The sequence below is a fragment of the Triticum urartu genome, chromosome 7 (assembly GCF_003073215.2).
Source record: "Triticum urartu cultivar G1812 chromosome 7, Tu2.1, whole genome shotgun sequence".
Lineage (NCBI taxonomy): Eukaryota > Viridiplantae > Streptophyta > Magnoliopsida > Poales > Poaceae > Triticum > Triticum urartu.
The window spans coordinates 719,642,979-719,658,699 of NC_053028.1; the positions used below are offsets into that span (position 1 = coordinate 719,642,979).

General features: G+C 45.8%; 1 protein-coding gene, 1 long non-coding RNA gene and 1 pseudogene across 2 annotated transcripts in view; 1 reads left to right on the plus strand and 2 right to left on the minus strand.

Moving 5' to 3' along the window:
* Positions 1–4,091: 4,091 nt before the first annotated feature.
* On the minus strand, positions 4,092–4,545 carry LOC125518238. The gene is made up of 3 exons (XR_007287955.1): positions 4,418–4,545; positions 4,228–4,302; positions 4,092–4,134 (listed from the first exon to the last, which is right to left on the minus strand). It is a non-coding gene; the product is annotated as an uncharacterized LOC125518238 (long non-coding RNA).
* A 2,883-nt stretch (positions 4,546–7,428) lies between these two features.
* On the plus strand, positions 7,429–10,017 carry LOC125523586 (annotated as a pseudogene).
* A 2,488-nt stretch (positions 10,018–12,505) lies between these two features.
* Positions 12,506–15,721, minus strand: part of LOC125519659 (protein FAR-RED IMPAIRED RESPONSE 1-like) — a 6,528-nt gene continuing 3,312 nt past the window's right edge. Inside the window, exons 6-7 of the mRNA XM_048684389.1 lie at positions 13,044–13,431; positions 12,506–12,661 (exon numbers count right to left, since the gene is read on the minus strand). Coding sequence (XP_048540346.1) covers positions 12,506–12,661; positions 13,044–13,431 — 544 coding nt within the window. The remainder of the gene's footprint in view (positions 12,662–13,043; positions 13,432–15,721) is intronic.

The window sequence follows — 15,721 nt, forward strand, 5'->3', positions numbered from 1 at the left end:
GTTAGGACCATTGTGGACTTGAAGTGAAGGGACAGCCATCCCTCCCCTCAAGTCCTCAACCCACACCCGCTCAAGAGTTTCTCTGTAATCATCAGCCAGTAGCCACATCTCCTCATAACGGAACCCTTGCTGGACCGGAGATCGTCGTGCCTGTTGGGTCCTGCCTCCCAACAGAACCAGCATGGGGTAGTGATCCAAAGAAGTGGCAATGAGATTCTCCACCCCGCACCCATCGAACATACCAGTAAAAGCTCCATTGGCCGCAGCCCTATCCAAGCGACATTTAACATGACAATCCGGGTCTTGTTTGTTGCACCACGTAAACTTCGGACCGGAGTAGCCCACATCAGTCAAGCTACAGTCCATCAGGCAATCCCTAAAAGCAGTTATCTGAGCCTCTGACCGGTCTTGAGGACCACAATGTTCATCCTAAGCCAAGACCTCATTGAAGTCCCCACAACATAGCCACGGTCCATCCCACATTGGTTGAAGACGTCTGAGAAGCTCCCAAAACTGAGGTCTATCTTCTCTCCTGGGCTCCCCATAAACAAAGGAGGCACGCCAGACCACCCCCTCGTTGATCTTCACATGAGTATCAATACATGTTCAACTTGAGCATGAGTTTCCTACCTAGCTTCAAGTTGAGCATGCAGTGGATGCAGCAAGGAAATTAGATGCAGATTAATTGCATAGTACAAGAAACAACAAGTTGTGCCTCTGTTTTGGTTGATCTGTAACTCTGTTTGATTGGAACATGTACTAATTAATGTGCTGGTTCTAGATTTAAATTAGCAAAATTAGTTGCAAGCCCGAGGTCGAAGCAGAGAGGTCCACGCGCACGCCCTCCTAGTCAACCGCCTCGCCGCCGAACTTGTCAGAGTTCTCTGCAATTTTCTCATCACTGAACTTGTGAAGATTTACCACACAATGCTTGTTCTTCTTGTGTTTGTCCTCGGTGCCGGGAGGAACGGCACGAGTAAATATAGTAGAGTAAATATCAAGGAACTACAATAATTTTGATGGTTGTTCAATCTAGCACATTCTATATGTCAATGCCCTCTCCTCAAGTAAAGAGAAAGACCATGAAGGGCTTGGGGGGGGGGGCTGGCCCCCACCCCAATCCAAATGATTTGTGTTCTAAAGTAATAGCAAACATGGTTCGTCCCACGCTTATGCGTGAAAAACATTCTTAGGTGCAATTAAAATGAAGAAGCAAGAAGTTTCGAGGATACTGAAGGCGGGTTTTTGTTGGACATCGAAATTGATATCACAAGTTTTCAGGTGTTCAGACAGGTCACTTGCGTGAACGAACCGTTCCTCGAGAAGGGTCAACCGAGCGAATAAATTAATTTCCCTCTGACGTTCGCTATGCGCGGATTCTAGAGCAATGCAAGCTAGCCCAGAAAAAGGGCTATGCCCAATCAGTTGCTTTTTTGAAAAACAAAGCGTCAGCAAAAATCAAATATTTTGTGCAGAAAAGACAGAAAAACCATAAATTTAACAGGAGAGAGAAACATAAATGTTTCCATACCCATAAAATTTCCATCTCAAAAACAATCGTGAAAAGGGGGGAAATACATAAACATCGATATTGGGATAAAAATGACAGAAAAGTAAGGTTGCCATGATCATGATTAAAATCTACCTATATATAACAGAAAAATGACCGTGTTCAAGATTTCGTATAAATGGATAAGTATAAAAACTGAGATAAATTTCCCACCCCAATCCAAATGATTTGTGTTCTAAAGTAATAGCAAACATGGTTCGTCCCACGCTTATGCGTGAAAAACATTCTTAGGTGCAATTAAAATGAAGAAGCAAGAAGTTTCGAGGATACTGAAGGCGGGTTTTTGTTGGACATCGAAATTGATATCACAAGTTTTCAGGTGTTCAGACAGGTCACTTGCGTGAACGAACCGTTCCTCGAGAAGGGTCAACCGAGCGAATAAATTAATTTCTCTCTGACGTTCGCTACGCGCGGATTCTAGAGCAATGGCAAGCTAAGCCCAGAAAAAGGGCTATGCCCAATCAGTTGCTTTTTTGAAAAACAAAGCGTCAGCAAAAATCAAATATTTTGTGCAGAAAAGACAGAAAAACCATAAATTTAACAGGAGAGAGAAACATAAATGTTTCCATACCCATAAAATTTCCATCTCAAAAACAATCGTGAAAAGGGGGGAAATACATAAACATCGATATTGGGATAAAAATGACAGAAAAGTAAGGTTGCCATGATCATGATTAAAATCTACCTATATATAACAGAAAAATTGACGTGTTCAAGATTTCGTATAAATGGATAAGTATAAAAACTGAGATAAATTTCCGTGACATGATGAAAATTAATCCACCTATAGGTAAATGTAAAATTTCCATACTGCATTAAAACAATTTTCCATGGTATGCTCAATAAATTTTCCATGCTATATAAAATAAATTTGCCATGTAACAATACAGACACAAACATATGGATGATAAATGTCCATGATATTGTATGAGTAAACATGCACAACTAAAATTTGATGGAAAATGTTCTATACAGTAAGGAAAAATCATGACAAGTTGTTAGAAACTTGTTGGGGGGAAAAGTTGAACTTATCATGTGACAAATTAGAGAAAGAAAACAGAATTCACTAAAAAAATTATACACAACCATACCAAATTGTGAGCATGTATGTTTTGTTCACTTTTTTTTTGTTTCGTTAGTTTTATATAGATGGCAGGGCAGAGTACGTGGAGGTGGAGGCCTTCGCCAGCTCCAACTTGCGAGTTTTGTTGTTCATGGCTCCTGAGATCTGCCAGTGTATGGAAGATGGTCAGGAACCACTTGTTAGCAATGGTCAGGAACCGCCCGTGTATGGAAGCAGCCGATCAAATTGGCAGGGGAGGTGTAAGGGTTGTCGGCATAACAGCGCGTGAAGTCAGAGTCCGTTGTTTCAGAGTAGAACAGGCAAGAAAGCTCCATAGTCTTGTGAACCATGGTTGATCTTAGGAAATGCTGCGGTGCAGATCCTCTGTAACCTTGCATACATATTGCTGTCACTCTGAACTGAAATGAACTGAAGCCATTGCAGAGCCGCTATTGTACGAAGAAAATAGAAATGCCAACAGTTTTTCGATGCTACCGTCGCAAAACTGTAGCAAAATTAGAACTTCCTACATTTTCACCTGTAGCAGGATGAAAAAGAAAAACAATCAAGAGAACTCGTGCTGCCTCGGTACTGAATATTTCAGACATAATAAGCTCAGTTCAACAAATGGTCTGTGCGTCTGCAGAGCAGAGTATTCAACGAACGGGTGAAGGACTCGTGGTTTGTGGTCCACTTGGAGCTCGACCACATGGAGCCCCGCCGCCATTGCTGTACGAGCACATTTCAGTACTGCAATCCATGTCATGTCCTCTCTGAGAACTCAGGCCTTAGTAGCTCTGCAAGCGACGACTGCAACCTGGAGAAAGCACCTGGATATTGCCACATGTTGACAGGAGATATATATATCCTGACCACAACCTGTTTTCATGTTTTGCAGCAGGGAAGTACGTACTGGCAGCCTTGATGTATGCAGTTCTTTTGCACCTCACAAAATCCATCGCATATCAGGATCAGATACATACATAAATGTATGTGCTCACGTCGTACTGTACTGTATGCCTTTGAATGCTGGAAACAATCATCGGTCAAACAACAGTAATAGACAGATAAGATTTACACTCTCTTGCGGAAGACAGAACGTCGGGACAATCAGCAGCCTTTCACGTGTGTGTCTATATATGGATCATTCTTACATACAAAAAGGGTTTCAGATAGCCGTGGTTTTTTCCGCCGCTTCAGCCAACATATCGGAGCAAGACACCGTCATTTCCGAGCACAAAACTTGGTTGTCTCCAATGAACCTGCAACATCCATCACAACCATTGTAAAATGTTGGCAGAGTTTCAGACGTGAAACAGACTCAGACCCTGAACAAGTAAGATAATGATATCTCCTGCGGAATTCAGGCGATCCGAGTGCTTACTTTACGGAGTATAGGTTGCCGGGGATGTTATCTGCGGCCCTGTCGTGCACCCAGGTCTTGCCGCCCTTGGTTGTTTTTCAGCAGGACACCGCTACCACCGGCAGCCCATGCCTCATCCTTTAAAACAGAACCACAGATCAGCTAGTTGTTGTTCAAGGTTACTTAGTAGTATCATGTAAACATAGTACAGTTCGTTTCAGTTAGTGTTACCTTTGAGCGGTAGCCCACGTCCAGAATCCCAAACCCCCGGCTTTGCACCAACGCTTCCTCGAAGTCCTCAACTATCTGGAAATGGATCCTAGTTAGAATATGTTAATGAGCGCTTAAAGGAACTGCATTATGCTGTGTTTGCCCATTTTGCTAACTAAACTGATCGAATCGAATAAGAACTAGCACTCACCCCTGTTCCTTTACTGAGGAAGAGCCCACCGCCGCGCACGAGGAGCCAGAGACCACCATCTGCTCTCCATCCCATGTTCTATATCCGGCCGTGCCACAGCCCTGTTGTGCGGTTGCCAATATAGCTGCAATTGCAGGTGTACATAGACAACTTCAGAACAAAACCCCGGCCAAATATTCACCGAATCGATACTGCTAAGTATAGCATTAATATCATCGAACCTGCCAGGCTCATGTCAAGAAGAAGTTTGCCGCGGCTGGAGACAGCGACGTAGTGCCGTCAGGTGAGCGTTCACCGGTTGAAACTGAAAGTGCCGGTGTGTAGTAACTCGCACCGCTAATGCCGCTTGAAACTGTTCTGCCACCACAGACAAAAACGACAGAGCAAACAATGTCATGCCTTGATCGCCCAAGTGATTTTCCGCACGAGTTTCATCCGGACGGCACTCTCGCCCGGTACAAGGCGCGGTGGGTGCTTCGCGGCTTCACGCAACAGGCCGGCGTCGACTACGACGAGACCTTCATTCCGGTGGTCAAACCAGCCACCGTCCGGACTGTCCTGAGCCTCGCCGCCGGCAAGTCGTGGCCCATACATCAGTTGGACGTCAAGAACGCCTTCCTCCATGGCCATCTTGCGGAGACGGTCTATAGCCACCAGCCTTCCGACTTCGTCGACGCCACCTCGCCCTCGCATGTGTGCCGGCTGAACCGTTCTCTCTACGGTCTCAAGCAGGCGCCTCGGGCGTGGTTCACCAGGTTCACGACGTACCTGCGGAGCCTTGGCTTCGTCGCATCGCGGGTGGACTCGTCGCTCTTCGTCCTTCGGCGTGGTGCTCACCTTGCCTACCTGCTCCTCTACGTCGACGACATCATCCTCACCGCCAGCTCGGGCGCGGTGCTCGACTCCGTCATCCAGGCTCTTCACCGCGAGTTCTCCATGACCGACCTCGACGCACTCCACCACTTCCTCGGCATCAACGTCACCACCACTGCGCGTGGCTTGTTCCTCTCCCAGGAACAGCACGCCCTGGAGATCCTCGACCGTGCCGGCATGCTCAACTGCAAGCCCATCTCCACTCCGGTCGACACGTTGGCCAACTCTCCACCGACACCGGGCCACTCTTCCACGACCGTCGCTCTACCGCAGCTGGCCGGGGCTCTGCAGTACATCACGTTGACGCGCCCGACTCTCTCCTACGCCGTCCAACAGTGTTGTGTTCATGCATGCGCCCGCGACTGCCACTTCCAGCTCGTGAAGCGCATCCTCGGTACCTCGATGGCACGACTCACCTTGGCCTTCAGATCCATCGCGACGCCGACACCGAGCTCGTGGCTTACTCCGACGCCGACTGGGCCGGCTGCCCCGACACGTGCAAGTCCACCTCGGGCGATTGTGTCTTCCTCGGCTCCAACCTCCTCACGTGGTCATCTAAACGGCAGAGCACCGTTTCTCGTTCGAGCGCCGAGGCCGAGTACCGGGCGGTCGCCAACGCCGTCGCCGAGTCGGTGTGGCTACGCCAACTACTTGGCGAGCTCCACCAACCGCCATCCCGTGCCACGGTCGTCTACTGCGACAACATAAGTCGTGTACATGTCGAGCAACCCGGTGCAACACCAACGCACGAAGCACATTGAGATCGATCTCCACTTCGTGCGCGAGCGTGTGCTGCCTTGGGGAGATACGCGTCCTCCATACCCCACGAGCTCGCAGTTCGCGACATCTTCACCAAGGGCTTGCCGATGCGTCTTCCTCGACTTCCAGTCCAGTCTCAACGTCGACGAACCCCACGTTTTCGACTGCGGGAGGGTGTTGGAACGTGCCCACGTCCCTCTCGTCAGGTGGCTAGCCATGCAGCCCGCGTCGTGCGCGTCTCCAACAGCCCACGTACTTCTGTTATCTCTCCTGCATGGTAGCGATAGCCGGCTAAGGCCGTTGTACTCTCCCACGTTCCTCTGCTTCCTCTCCTGTAAACTGTATAAATATACCCCGATGGATGAATAGAAGCAGTGTGTGAGTGTTACATATCTCAACTATTAGCTTACTCGTTGCTCATTACAAAATGTGCCATAGAACAAAAAAGACAATCAGAAAACCATGATACAACTCACGAATCATGATTCTATCGCTAGCATGCATTATGCCACCCATACCGTAGTTCAGTATGTCACATGTATGTCTATTTGCACCCCACCTCTCGCCCCTTGTAACCTGTAGGTACCGTATGTTTCCTGTGCTAGTGATAAGTTTATAAAGGTTACAAAAAGTATTTTATTGGATTTGTATTTAAAGGTAGTTTACAATGAAACTATATTTGTTACATAGTTAAATTTATAATTAAATATTGACTCAAAATACAAAAGAGACCTAGATGGAGTAATTAACTACTACCTCCATTTGAAATTAGTTGTCGCTCAAACGAATCTATCTAGACGTATTTTAGTTTAGATACATCCGTTTAAGCAACAACTAATTTCGGATGGAGGAAGTATTTGCATAACCAGACAATATCTTACCACATGCCAGCCTCGACGCTTGTTCGTGGTTTTCTCTTCGACGGCGTGTGTGCGTTCTTGTGTAGGTTGCCAGGTCGCCCTGTGTGCCTTGTTTTTGCGGGCATGTTGACGGTTTTCGCCCGGTTTTCCGTTAATTAACTGGACACCTCTCTTCGACCTTTTTTAATGAATTGGGCTCTAAGGACCGCATTTCCAAAAATAAAATATCTTACCACATGGGCGAACATTAATGTGGTCCAGACTTTTCAACTCTAGGCATGGACTGTCTATCTGATTCCTAAAGAGACGTGCGGCTGGTTTGGGTGCTGTACACTTGCACTTGTGTTAACGGACAGCACAGCCACACACATGGTCATCAGTCATGAGTCATGACCTTATGACTAGTATTCACTTTCCTCTGAGGTTGAGAATTAAGATACCAAGATATTATTCGCGTTTTCTACACCAATCTCTTTCAGCCCATACTGTGAACTCTAGCTACTTGTAAACCAAGGAAATGCTCTCCAGCTTGCCACTTTTCTTACCCAACACTTCAATGGCGCCCCTGAAGGAACTCTTCCATATCTCACTTCTCTTGCTAGTATGCGCAGCCAAGGCCACCAACCTGGAAGCAGAAGCACTTCTCCGATGGAAGTCCAGTTTGGTTGGCGCCAACTCGCTGTCCTCATGGTCGACTATGAATTCCACCTGCTCTTGGTTTGGCATCTCATGTGACACTGCCGGGCATGTTACAGAGCTCAGCCTTCCCAACACTGAACTCAAAGTACGCTCGATTACTTGTATTCGGCAGCATTCTTGAACCTCACGAGATCAAACTCAACAACAACAGCCTTGCTGGAGCCATCCCGGCAAACATATCCAAGTTGCTCACGCCCACCTTTCTGGACTTGAGCAGCAACAATCTTGTTGGCTTAATACCTCGCTCATTCTCAAGGCTCCAAAATCTCAAGGCACTGCAGCTCTCTGCAAATAATCTCACGGGAGGAATTCCAGAGGAGCTGGGGATGATATCTGGGTTGCGAGATCTTATAGTGGGCAACAACCCACTTGGTGGGTCGATCCGAGCCTCACTCGGGAAACTTCAGTTCCTACAGGAGCTCAACTTCAGAAACGCTAGTCTGGTTTCTACTCTCCCACCAGAGCTAGGGAACCTCACTAGTCTTAAGTACATGACCCTGGGACAGAATCAGTTATATGGAAGTGTGCCACCATGTTTTGCCAGGATACAAACATTGTTGACATTTTACTTGGTTGAAAATAATATAAATGGTACCATCCCGAGAGAGATGTTTACAAACTGTACCAAGCTCGAGTTATTTATGGTATCCAGAAACTTGTTAATTGGAAGCATCCCATCGCATATCAGCAAGTGCAAGCAGCTCCAGATATTTGATGTATCCGGAAACATGTTAACTGGAAGCATCCCATCGCATATCAGCAAGTGCAAGGAGCTCAAGGGTTTTGATGTATCCAGCAACTTGTTAACTGGAAGCATCCCGGCGGAGATAGGGAGCATGCGGAACTTGCAAGCATTGTCCTTGTCCAAAAATCACCTTACTGGAATTGTGCCAACAAATATTGGTAATGCAATATCTTTGATATTCCTTGAGGTCAACTCCAACATCTCGAGGGTGAGCTTCCTGAAACCATCTCCTTGCTGGTAAATCTCATTGCTCTCGACATGTCGGGAACAAGTTTACGGGTATCATTCCTAATCATGACAACAGGCAGTTGCCAGTTGTCAAGGTGGCTAACAGTACAGACAATAGCAGCTTCTCGGGAGAATCATGGTCTACCTTTTGGATTAACACTTGCAGTCTTGGATCTATCTTCAAACAATGAGTTGTTTGGAGATCTTCCTGGTTGCATCTGGAACTTGAAAGATTTACAGTTCTTGGATTTGTCGGGCAATGCTTTAGCTGGGGAAGTTCCAACCTCAACTTTCTTCAACTCTTCACTAAGGTCACTGCACTTGTCAAGCAACAACTTCACAGGTTGCTTTCCAATGGTGTTGAAGAAGTTCAAAAGCCTTGTTGTTTTGGATCTCCGGGACAATAAGATTTCTGGTGTAATTCCTCCGTGGATAGGGGAAAGCAATCCTTCGTTGAGGATTCTCAGCCTGCGAACAAATATGTTCTACGGAAGTATTCCTTGGCAGCATAATCACAACTCCCCCATCTCCAACTGCTAGATCTTGCTGAAAACAATTTTGTAGGTTCCATACTAGAAAGTTTGGTCAACATCTCCCTGATGAGACAGACATTTGTGACACAACCAGTTGTAAAAATTGACATAGCACTTACTTCCCACAGATATTTTTATGTTTACAATGGAAGCATGGACATAATTTGGAAGGGACGGGAGCACCTTCAAGGGAAGGCATGCATTTGTGACTGGTATTGATCTCTCTGGTAATTCTCTATCTGGTGAGATCCCTTCAGAGCTCACAAGTCTCAGAGGCATGCGGTTACTAAATATTCAAGAAATAATCTGTCTGGTAGTATCCCCAAGGATATTGGCAATCTAAAGCTATTAGAAGTCCCTTGACCTCTCCTGGAACAAACTATCAGGTCATATTCCGCCTAGTGTTTCAAACCTGATGTCCCTCAGCAACCTCAATCTCTCCAATAACCTTCTGTCTGGAGAGATACCTACAGGCAGTCAGCTTCAAACACTCGATGACCCATCAATCTATGACAATAATCTGGGACTCTGTGGTCCCCCCTTAAGACCATGCACAAATAATTCGAGTAGTACAACACCAATGGATGGAGCAGAGGAACATCACCATGAACTCGAAACACTGTGGCTGTACTACTCGGTGATTGCTGGAATTGTCTTTGGTTTCTGGGTATGGTTTGGAGCATTATTTTTCTGCAAGATCTGGCGGGTTGCTTTCTTTCAGTTCTGTCGATGCCATGCAGCAGAATATTGTGCACAAGATGAAGCGTATCTGACTGTATTTATGATGCTTCGCACTAGATGCACAATTTGGCAGAAGAGGCTGCTTTATCTGCAGTCCGCATTGTATAATGTATTTTTCATGACCCTGCAGCTGCAGCTGCAGCTGTTTGTTTTGTTTCACCAATAAGCTACAAATTTATGTGCCTTTTGTGGGCAGAATTGGCTTGTAGTTGTTGTATGATGTGACCAGTGTTCTACAGGATTGCATTAGGTTTTATTATCTGAATTTTTGTGCTTTCCTACAATATTAGTTCGACCGGATATTTAGCAAGAGGTATAACCTCGATAAATTCTTTGGAGTGACATCCACTCAATCTCCATAGTATTTTTTGTGTTTTTTACGTGGTGCAACCAAAGAACAACAATTATAGTATATTGTGTTTCCGCTTGCTGTAGGATTTGAGATGTCAACGATTATAGTATGTTTTGGAGCATTATAGTATATTGTATTTCTGCTTTTTCATGTTCCAGTGTTTGTTGAATCATGCGACCAAAAAGGCCCTTACGCATGATTTACTGCTGTATGAGAAAAGTCAAGATCGAATGTTCAAACTCTAATGAGAAAATGTACATCGATAAGCAAATACCTCTGGGGAGGATTAATATTGCATTTAAGTAGAGACTAGAGTATTAAATCAACTCAATTAACAAGTTTTTTGTGTGGACGTGTATAATAAAAACCAACCACAGATTTTTGTCTCCTCTCTAAAAGAAATTAACCTTGACAGGGATTAGCATTTGAAGTATTTTTTCCCCATCTGCATCAATTACGATGAAAGACTGAAATGATCTGCCAGGAGTACCTGGCACGGGAGGTGTAAGAGCTTGTCGACCTAACGCCGTGTGGATCCAGAGTGGTTTGTTTGTTCTGCCTTGCATTTACCGTCGGTGTCTGAGCGCTGTGAGTGCTGCACTTCATATTCTGCAGCTTTGTATACACATTGCTATGTATGCGGGTTGGATTTTGTGTTTGTCGAGACGCTCTCAACTGAACTGAAACCATTGCAGAGCTGCTGCTGCCGACCAAGAAAAAGAAACCCTGCCGCCATCATCACAAAATCTGAATATCCTGCCTTTTATTGTGTTATCAGATTGAAATATTCAATCTTATGTGGATGGTCTGTTTTGATAACATAATAAGTTTACCAAACGGACTACGTATCTACATAGCATAGTTTTCAACCTGCGGGCAAAAGGTGTCCTGTTTCTGCTGTATAGTGAAGCCCTTCCTTCTGCTATCTTCCAATGCATAGTTGCAATCATGATTGTTCAAAGCCTTCTACTTCTTATTTTTCTTCATCAGGCATAGAGGCGGCGGTGGAATCCGGAAAGAGCAAACAAACAATGTACATGCATGACGAAGATGGATGCTTGACAGCTCGATGACTGGTGGACGCAATGGGAAATATTGACCCACGATGGATAGTACTCTCTCCGTCCGAAAATACTTGTCGAAGAAATGGATAAAAATGAATGTATCTAGAACTAAGATATGTCTAGATACATCCATTCCTCCGACAAGTATTTCCGGACGGAGAGAGTATATGCAGAGGAAGATAAACCGCTTGCGTTTGCCCGCGGTTCAGGTTAGACTTAATGGACATAGATTAAAGGTTTCGTTGAACAACTTTGGTCATGATTCAAAACCGTCTAAGATTCAACCCTGAGACCGGTTTTGACCTTGTTGACCGGTTTTGAACCCAGACCAGCCAGTCAGCGTGTCACATGAGCGACACTGTTCATAACACTGTTCATGAATTCATTTTCTGCCAAAAAATCAGAAAATTTCATTTTCTGGAAAATTCTCACGCGAACAGTACTGTTCACGTGGCGAAAAATGAAATATTCCCGAATTCACTGCATATGCGGTGAAAAAAATCATTTTGAAAAAAGTTTGAAGAATTCCGTTTTCGCCACGTGAACAGTAATTTCGGGATTTCGTTATCCCCCGCAATGAACAGTACATTTTGAAAATTTTTTGTCCCACTAGTACTGTTCACATGTGGTGAAAACTGGGAATTTTCGAAAATTTGTGCTGATACTTTTTATATTTTTTTCAAACTTTTCCTGAGTTACTATTCACGAGACGAAAAATTATTTTTCCTTCTAAAAATGGTACTTTTTTTTTTTTGAATTTACTATTCATGCAGGATTTTTCCCCTAGAAATTGAATTTCTCAGTTTTTTGGGGGGGGAAGTTTCAGAAAATGAATTTGTGAACAGTGTCGCTGATGTGGCACGCTGACTGGGCGGTCAACAGGTTCAAAACCGGTCAACAGGGTCAAAACCGGTCTCAGGGTTGAATCTTAGATGGTTTTGAGAGTTGGGGGTTGTAGATTAGACGCTTTTGAAGTTGAGGGTTGTATATTAGACTAGGGCAAAAGTTGGGGGTTGAAATATGCACTTCTCTCTTCAGAAAAGGCTCAATGCTACTGGCTTCTTCAGGTATAATGTACCGAGTGAGCCTTAATGACGGTATGGGCCTTCATGGGAGAGGTATGAGCAATGTACGGAGTGATGCCCGATACTAGGAACCTACTTTTGTTCGTCGTTGATCACAAGCTCTTGAATATCTACAATCTGATTACGCCTAGTTTTGAGATATTGCCTACCTAGGTCAGTTTACGCCTGATGTTGTGAAAGGGGCCGGGCTGGGAAGGAGACACTGGAACAAGGATGTGCTGCAAGCTCAAGCACATAGTCCTGATGATCAGAACAGCATAGTGCTGATGCGAATGCTGGAACCAGGAGATGGTGGTGATGTCGTGCTGCAACTCCAGAGTCGATCACAGGTTCATCAGTCATAGGGTCATCTAGAACTGACCTGGAGTTCACCTTGTGTGGCTTCATGTGACGATGATTGGTACGCTTCCTGGGTAAGGTACGTAGCGAGAATCATCAACGATGTTTAGTTTCTGCACAACAGCAGTTTTTTTTTGCGACAGAAAGAGAGTTTTATTCCATAATCATAGGGTTACAATCGAGAGGCACCAACTCCTCAATACAAGGTGGGCTCCTCCCCAGCCATACGGCAGTAGTAGACTCCGTACGACTATACAATGCCAACCGATGTGCTACCCTATTTTGCTCACGCTTTATTTTTGATGGAACAAACTCTCGATCCTGAAGATGACGCTTGATCTCTAGTACCAAATGCCCATAAGCAGACCTGGACAAGCTGTCCCCGGTCATTGCAGCTAGTGCCGTAGATGAGTCTGACTGAACCACAATTGGCAAGGACGAGTGCTGCAGGGCCAAGGCCATACCCTGCATTATTGCATGTAATTCCGCTTCCAGCGCGTCGTTACAGTTGAAGATGCATCTATACGCCGCGAAGATCACACTACCCTCATGATTCCGAAGTATCATACCTGCTGCCGCCGACCCGTCCTCTTGCATGAAGGCACCATCCACCGAAAGCGCAGCCCATCCCGTGGGCGGCCGCGGCCAGTGAAGAGGTGTTGGAGGAGCGGGGACCTCGACGTTTGCATCCCGGACCGCTGGCATTTTCCCTTTGAGGATATCATCCGTGGAGAATCTACCACACAGGTTCAAGGAATTCATATAACTTTGAAGGTAGTCCGACGTTGCCGTTACGAAGAGGAGCATCCTTTCCGTGTGTAAGGTCCGATCGTAGCGACCAAATCCTCCATATCAACATGATCGTGCAATCCCGCATGTGATCATCGCAGTTTGCCAGGACGTTTAAGAACCACTCCTTCCCAGTATCATGAAGGAGCTCTTGGCTCGGCAGTCGCCAAACTGTTCTCATCTGAGCCCATATCCTCTGCGCATGCTCACATGACACTAGAGCATGAAAGCTAGTCTCCTTTTCTCGGCCGCACACCAGACAGCTATCTCTAGTAGAGATGTGTCGATACTTCTTGCATTCATTTGTAGCTAAAGCTCCGGAGACAACCTTCCAGGCCATAATTCTCATCTTTAGGGACACTTTAGAGCTCCAAATCCGCTGCCAAATGGGCCTCCGACCTGAAGAATTACTACTTGACGAGCTGAGCCGCATGGAGTGCTGGACTTCTGTTGCTACATGATAAGCACTACACACAGTGAACTGTCCAGACCGCTCTAGGGCCCAAGCGATGAAATCCTGCCCGTTCCTTGGAGATGTGCGTATCTTCACGATCTCCCTGACATCCATGTCCCAAAAATGCTCCCTAAGCCGTTCCACATCCCATGCTCCATGCTCATTCAGAAAATCAGCCACCCGATTGTACCGACAATTCCCTTTAGGAGTGATCGGTCTGAAATTGTGACCACAAGGAATCCAAGCATCTCTCCAGGTTTTTATCATTGTGCCGTTGCCAACGCGCCATATAATGCCCTTTTTCACCAGATCAAGTCCATGAACAATACCCTTCCAGACCGCCGAACTGTTAGACGAGAAAACAGTGTCAAGCAAATTTCCCCTAGGGTAGTATTTGGCCTTCAATAATCTCGCACAAAGGCTATCTGGGCTATCCAAGAGGCGCCAAGCCTGCTTGGCAAGCAGAGCTTGATTAAACGCCCTCATGTCTCGGATCCCATCCCCCCATTAGCTTTGGTACATCATCCTCTCCCAGCTTCCATGCCATTTTCCTTTTGCCATTTTCCACACCCCACCAATATTGCCGCATCATCTTGGTTAGATCATCACACACTGAGGCCGGCAATTTGAACACACTCATTACATAGGTGGGAATCGCCTGAGCCACGGCCTTGATAAGAATCTCTTTATTTCCAACTGAAACATATTGTTCACTCCAATCAATAAGAATTTTCCTCAATCTATCTTGCAGTGTCTCAAACTGCCCCTTGTGAACTCTTCCTTCAGGGACCGGGAGTCCAAGGTATTTTGGTTCAAACACCTGCTGCGTTACCTCCAATGTACTCTTGATCTCATCCACGACTGACCCACCGCAATTGTCAGAAAAAAGGATGGAACACTTCTCGGGGTTTATAAGTTGACCTGTCGCCGAGGAATAAGTGTTCAACAAACCTTTAACAACATTCGCCTGCTGGCCTGAAGCTTCAAAAAATAGCAAGGTGTCATCCGCAAAGAGGAGATGAGAAATCTCCGGTGCACCCCGACAAATGCTCACCCCGTTCAAGCTACCTTCATTCACTGATTTAGATAGGAGAGCAGATAACGCATCAGCGACAAAGAGAAACAAAAACGGAGACAATGGGTCACCTTGACGAAGGCCTCGCGATGGTGAAAAAACCTCCAGAAGTTTCCCATTCAGTTTAACCGAATAACGGACAGATTTGACACAAGACATTATCCAAGCTATCCACTGTTCCAAGAAGCCCCATCTACTCAGCGCCTTCTCCAAAAAATCCCAGTCGACCCGATCGTACGCCTTTGAGAGATCGAGTTTGTACGCGCAGGCCGCCCGACTGGTGTTCTTCAACGATTGTATGTGATGGATGCACTCAAAGGCAATAATAGAATTATCCGAGATGAGCCGGCCCGGAATAAAAGCACTTTGATTCTCAGAAATCAACTCCGACAGACAAGGACGGAGACGGTTAACCAAACATTTAGACACCAACTTGTAAATAACATTGCAGAGGCTGATCGGCCTGAAATCCTTGAGCTCCTTGGGATGAGGAACTTGAGCCAGAGACAAAGAACTCCAACACAGCAGCTGTGATTTCAGATTTTAGAGCTGCCCAATTCCGTTGATAGAACCTTGCCGGGAAGCCATCCGTGCCCGGAGCTTTAAGCGGGCCAATTTGAAATAGTGCATTCGACACTTCCTCCTCGGTAAACGGCACACATAACATGGCGTTCATCTGTTCAGTTACCTTAGGGCCAATAGCCTCAA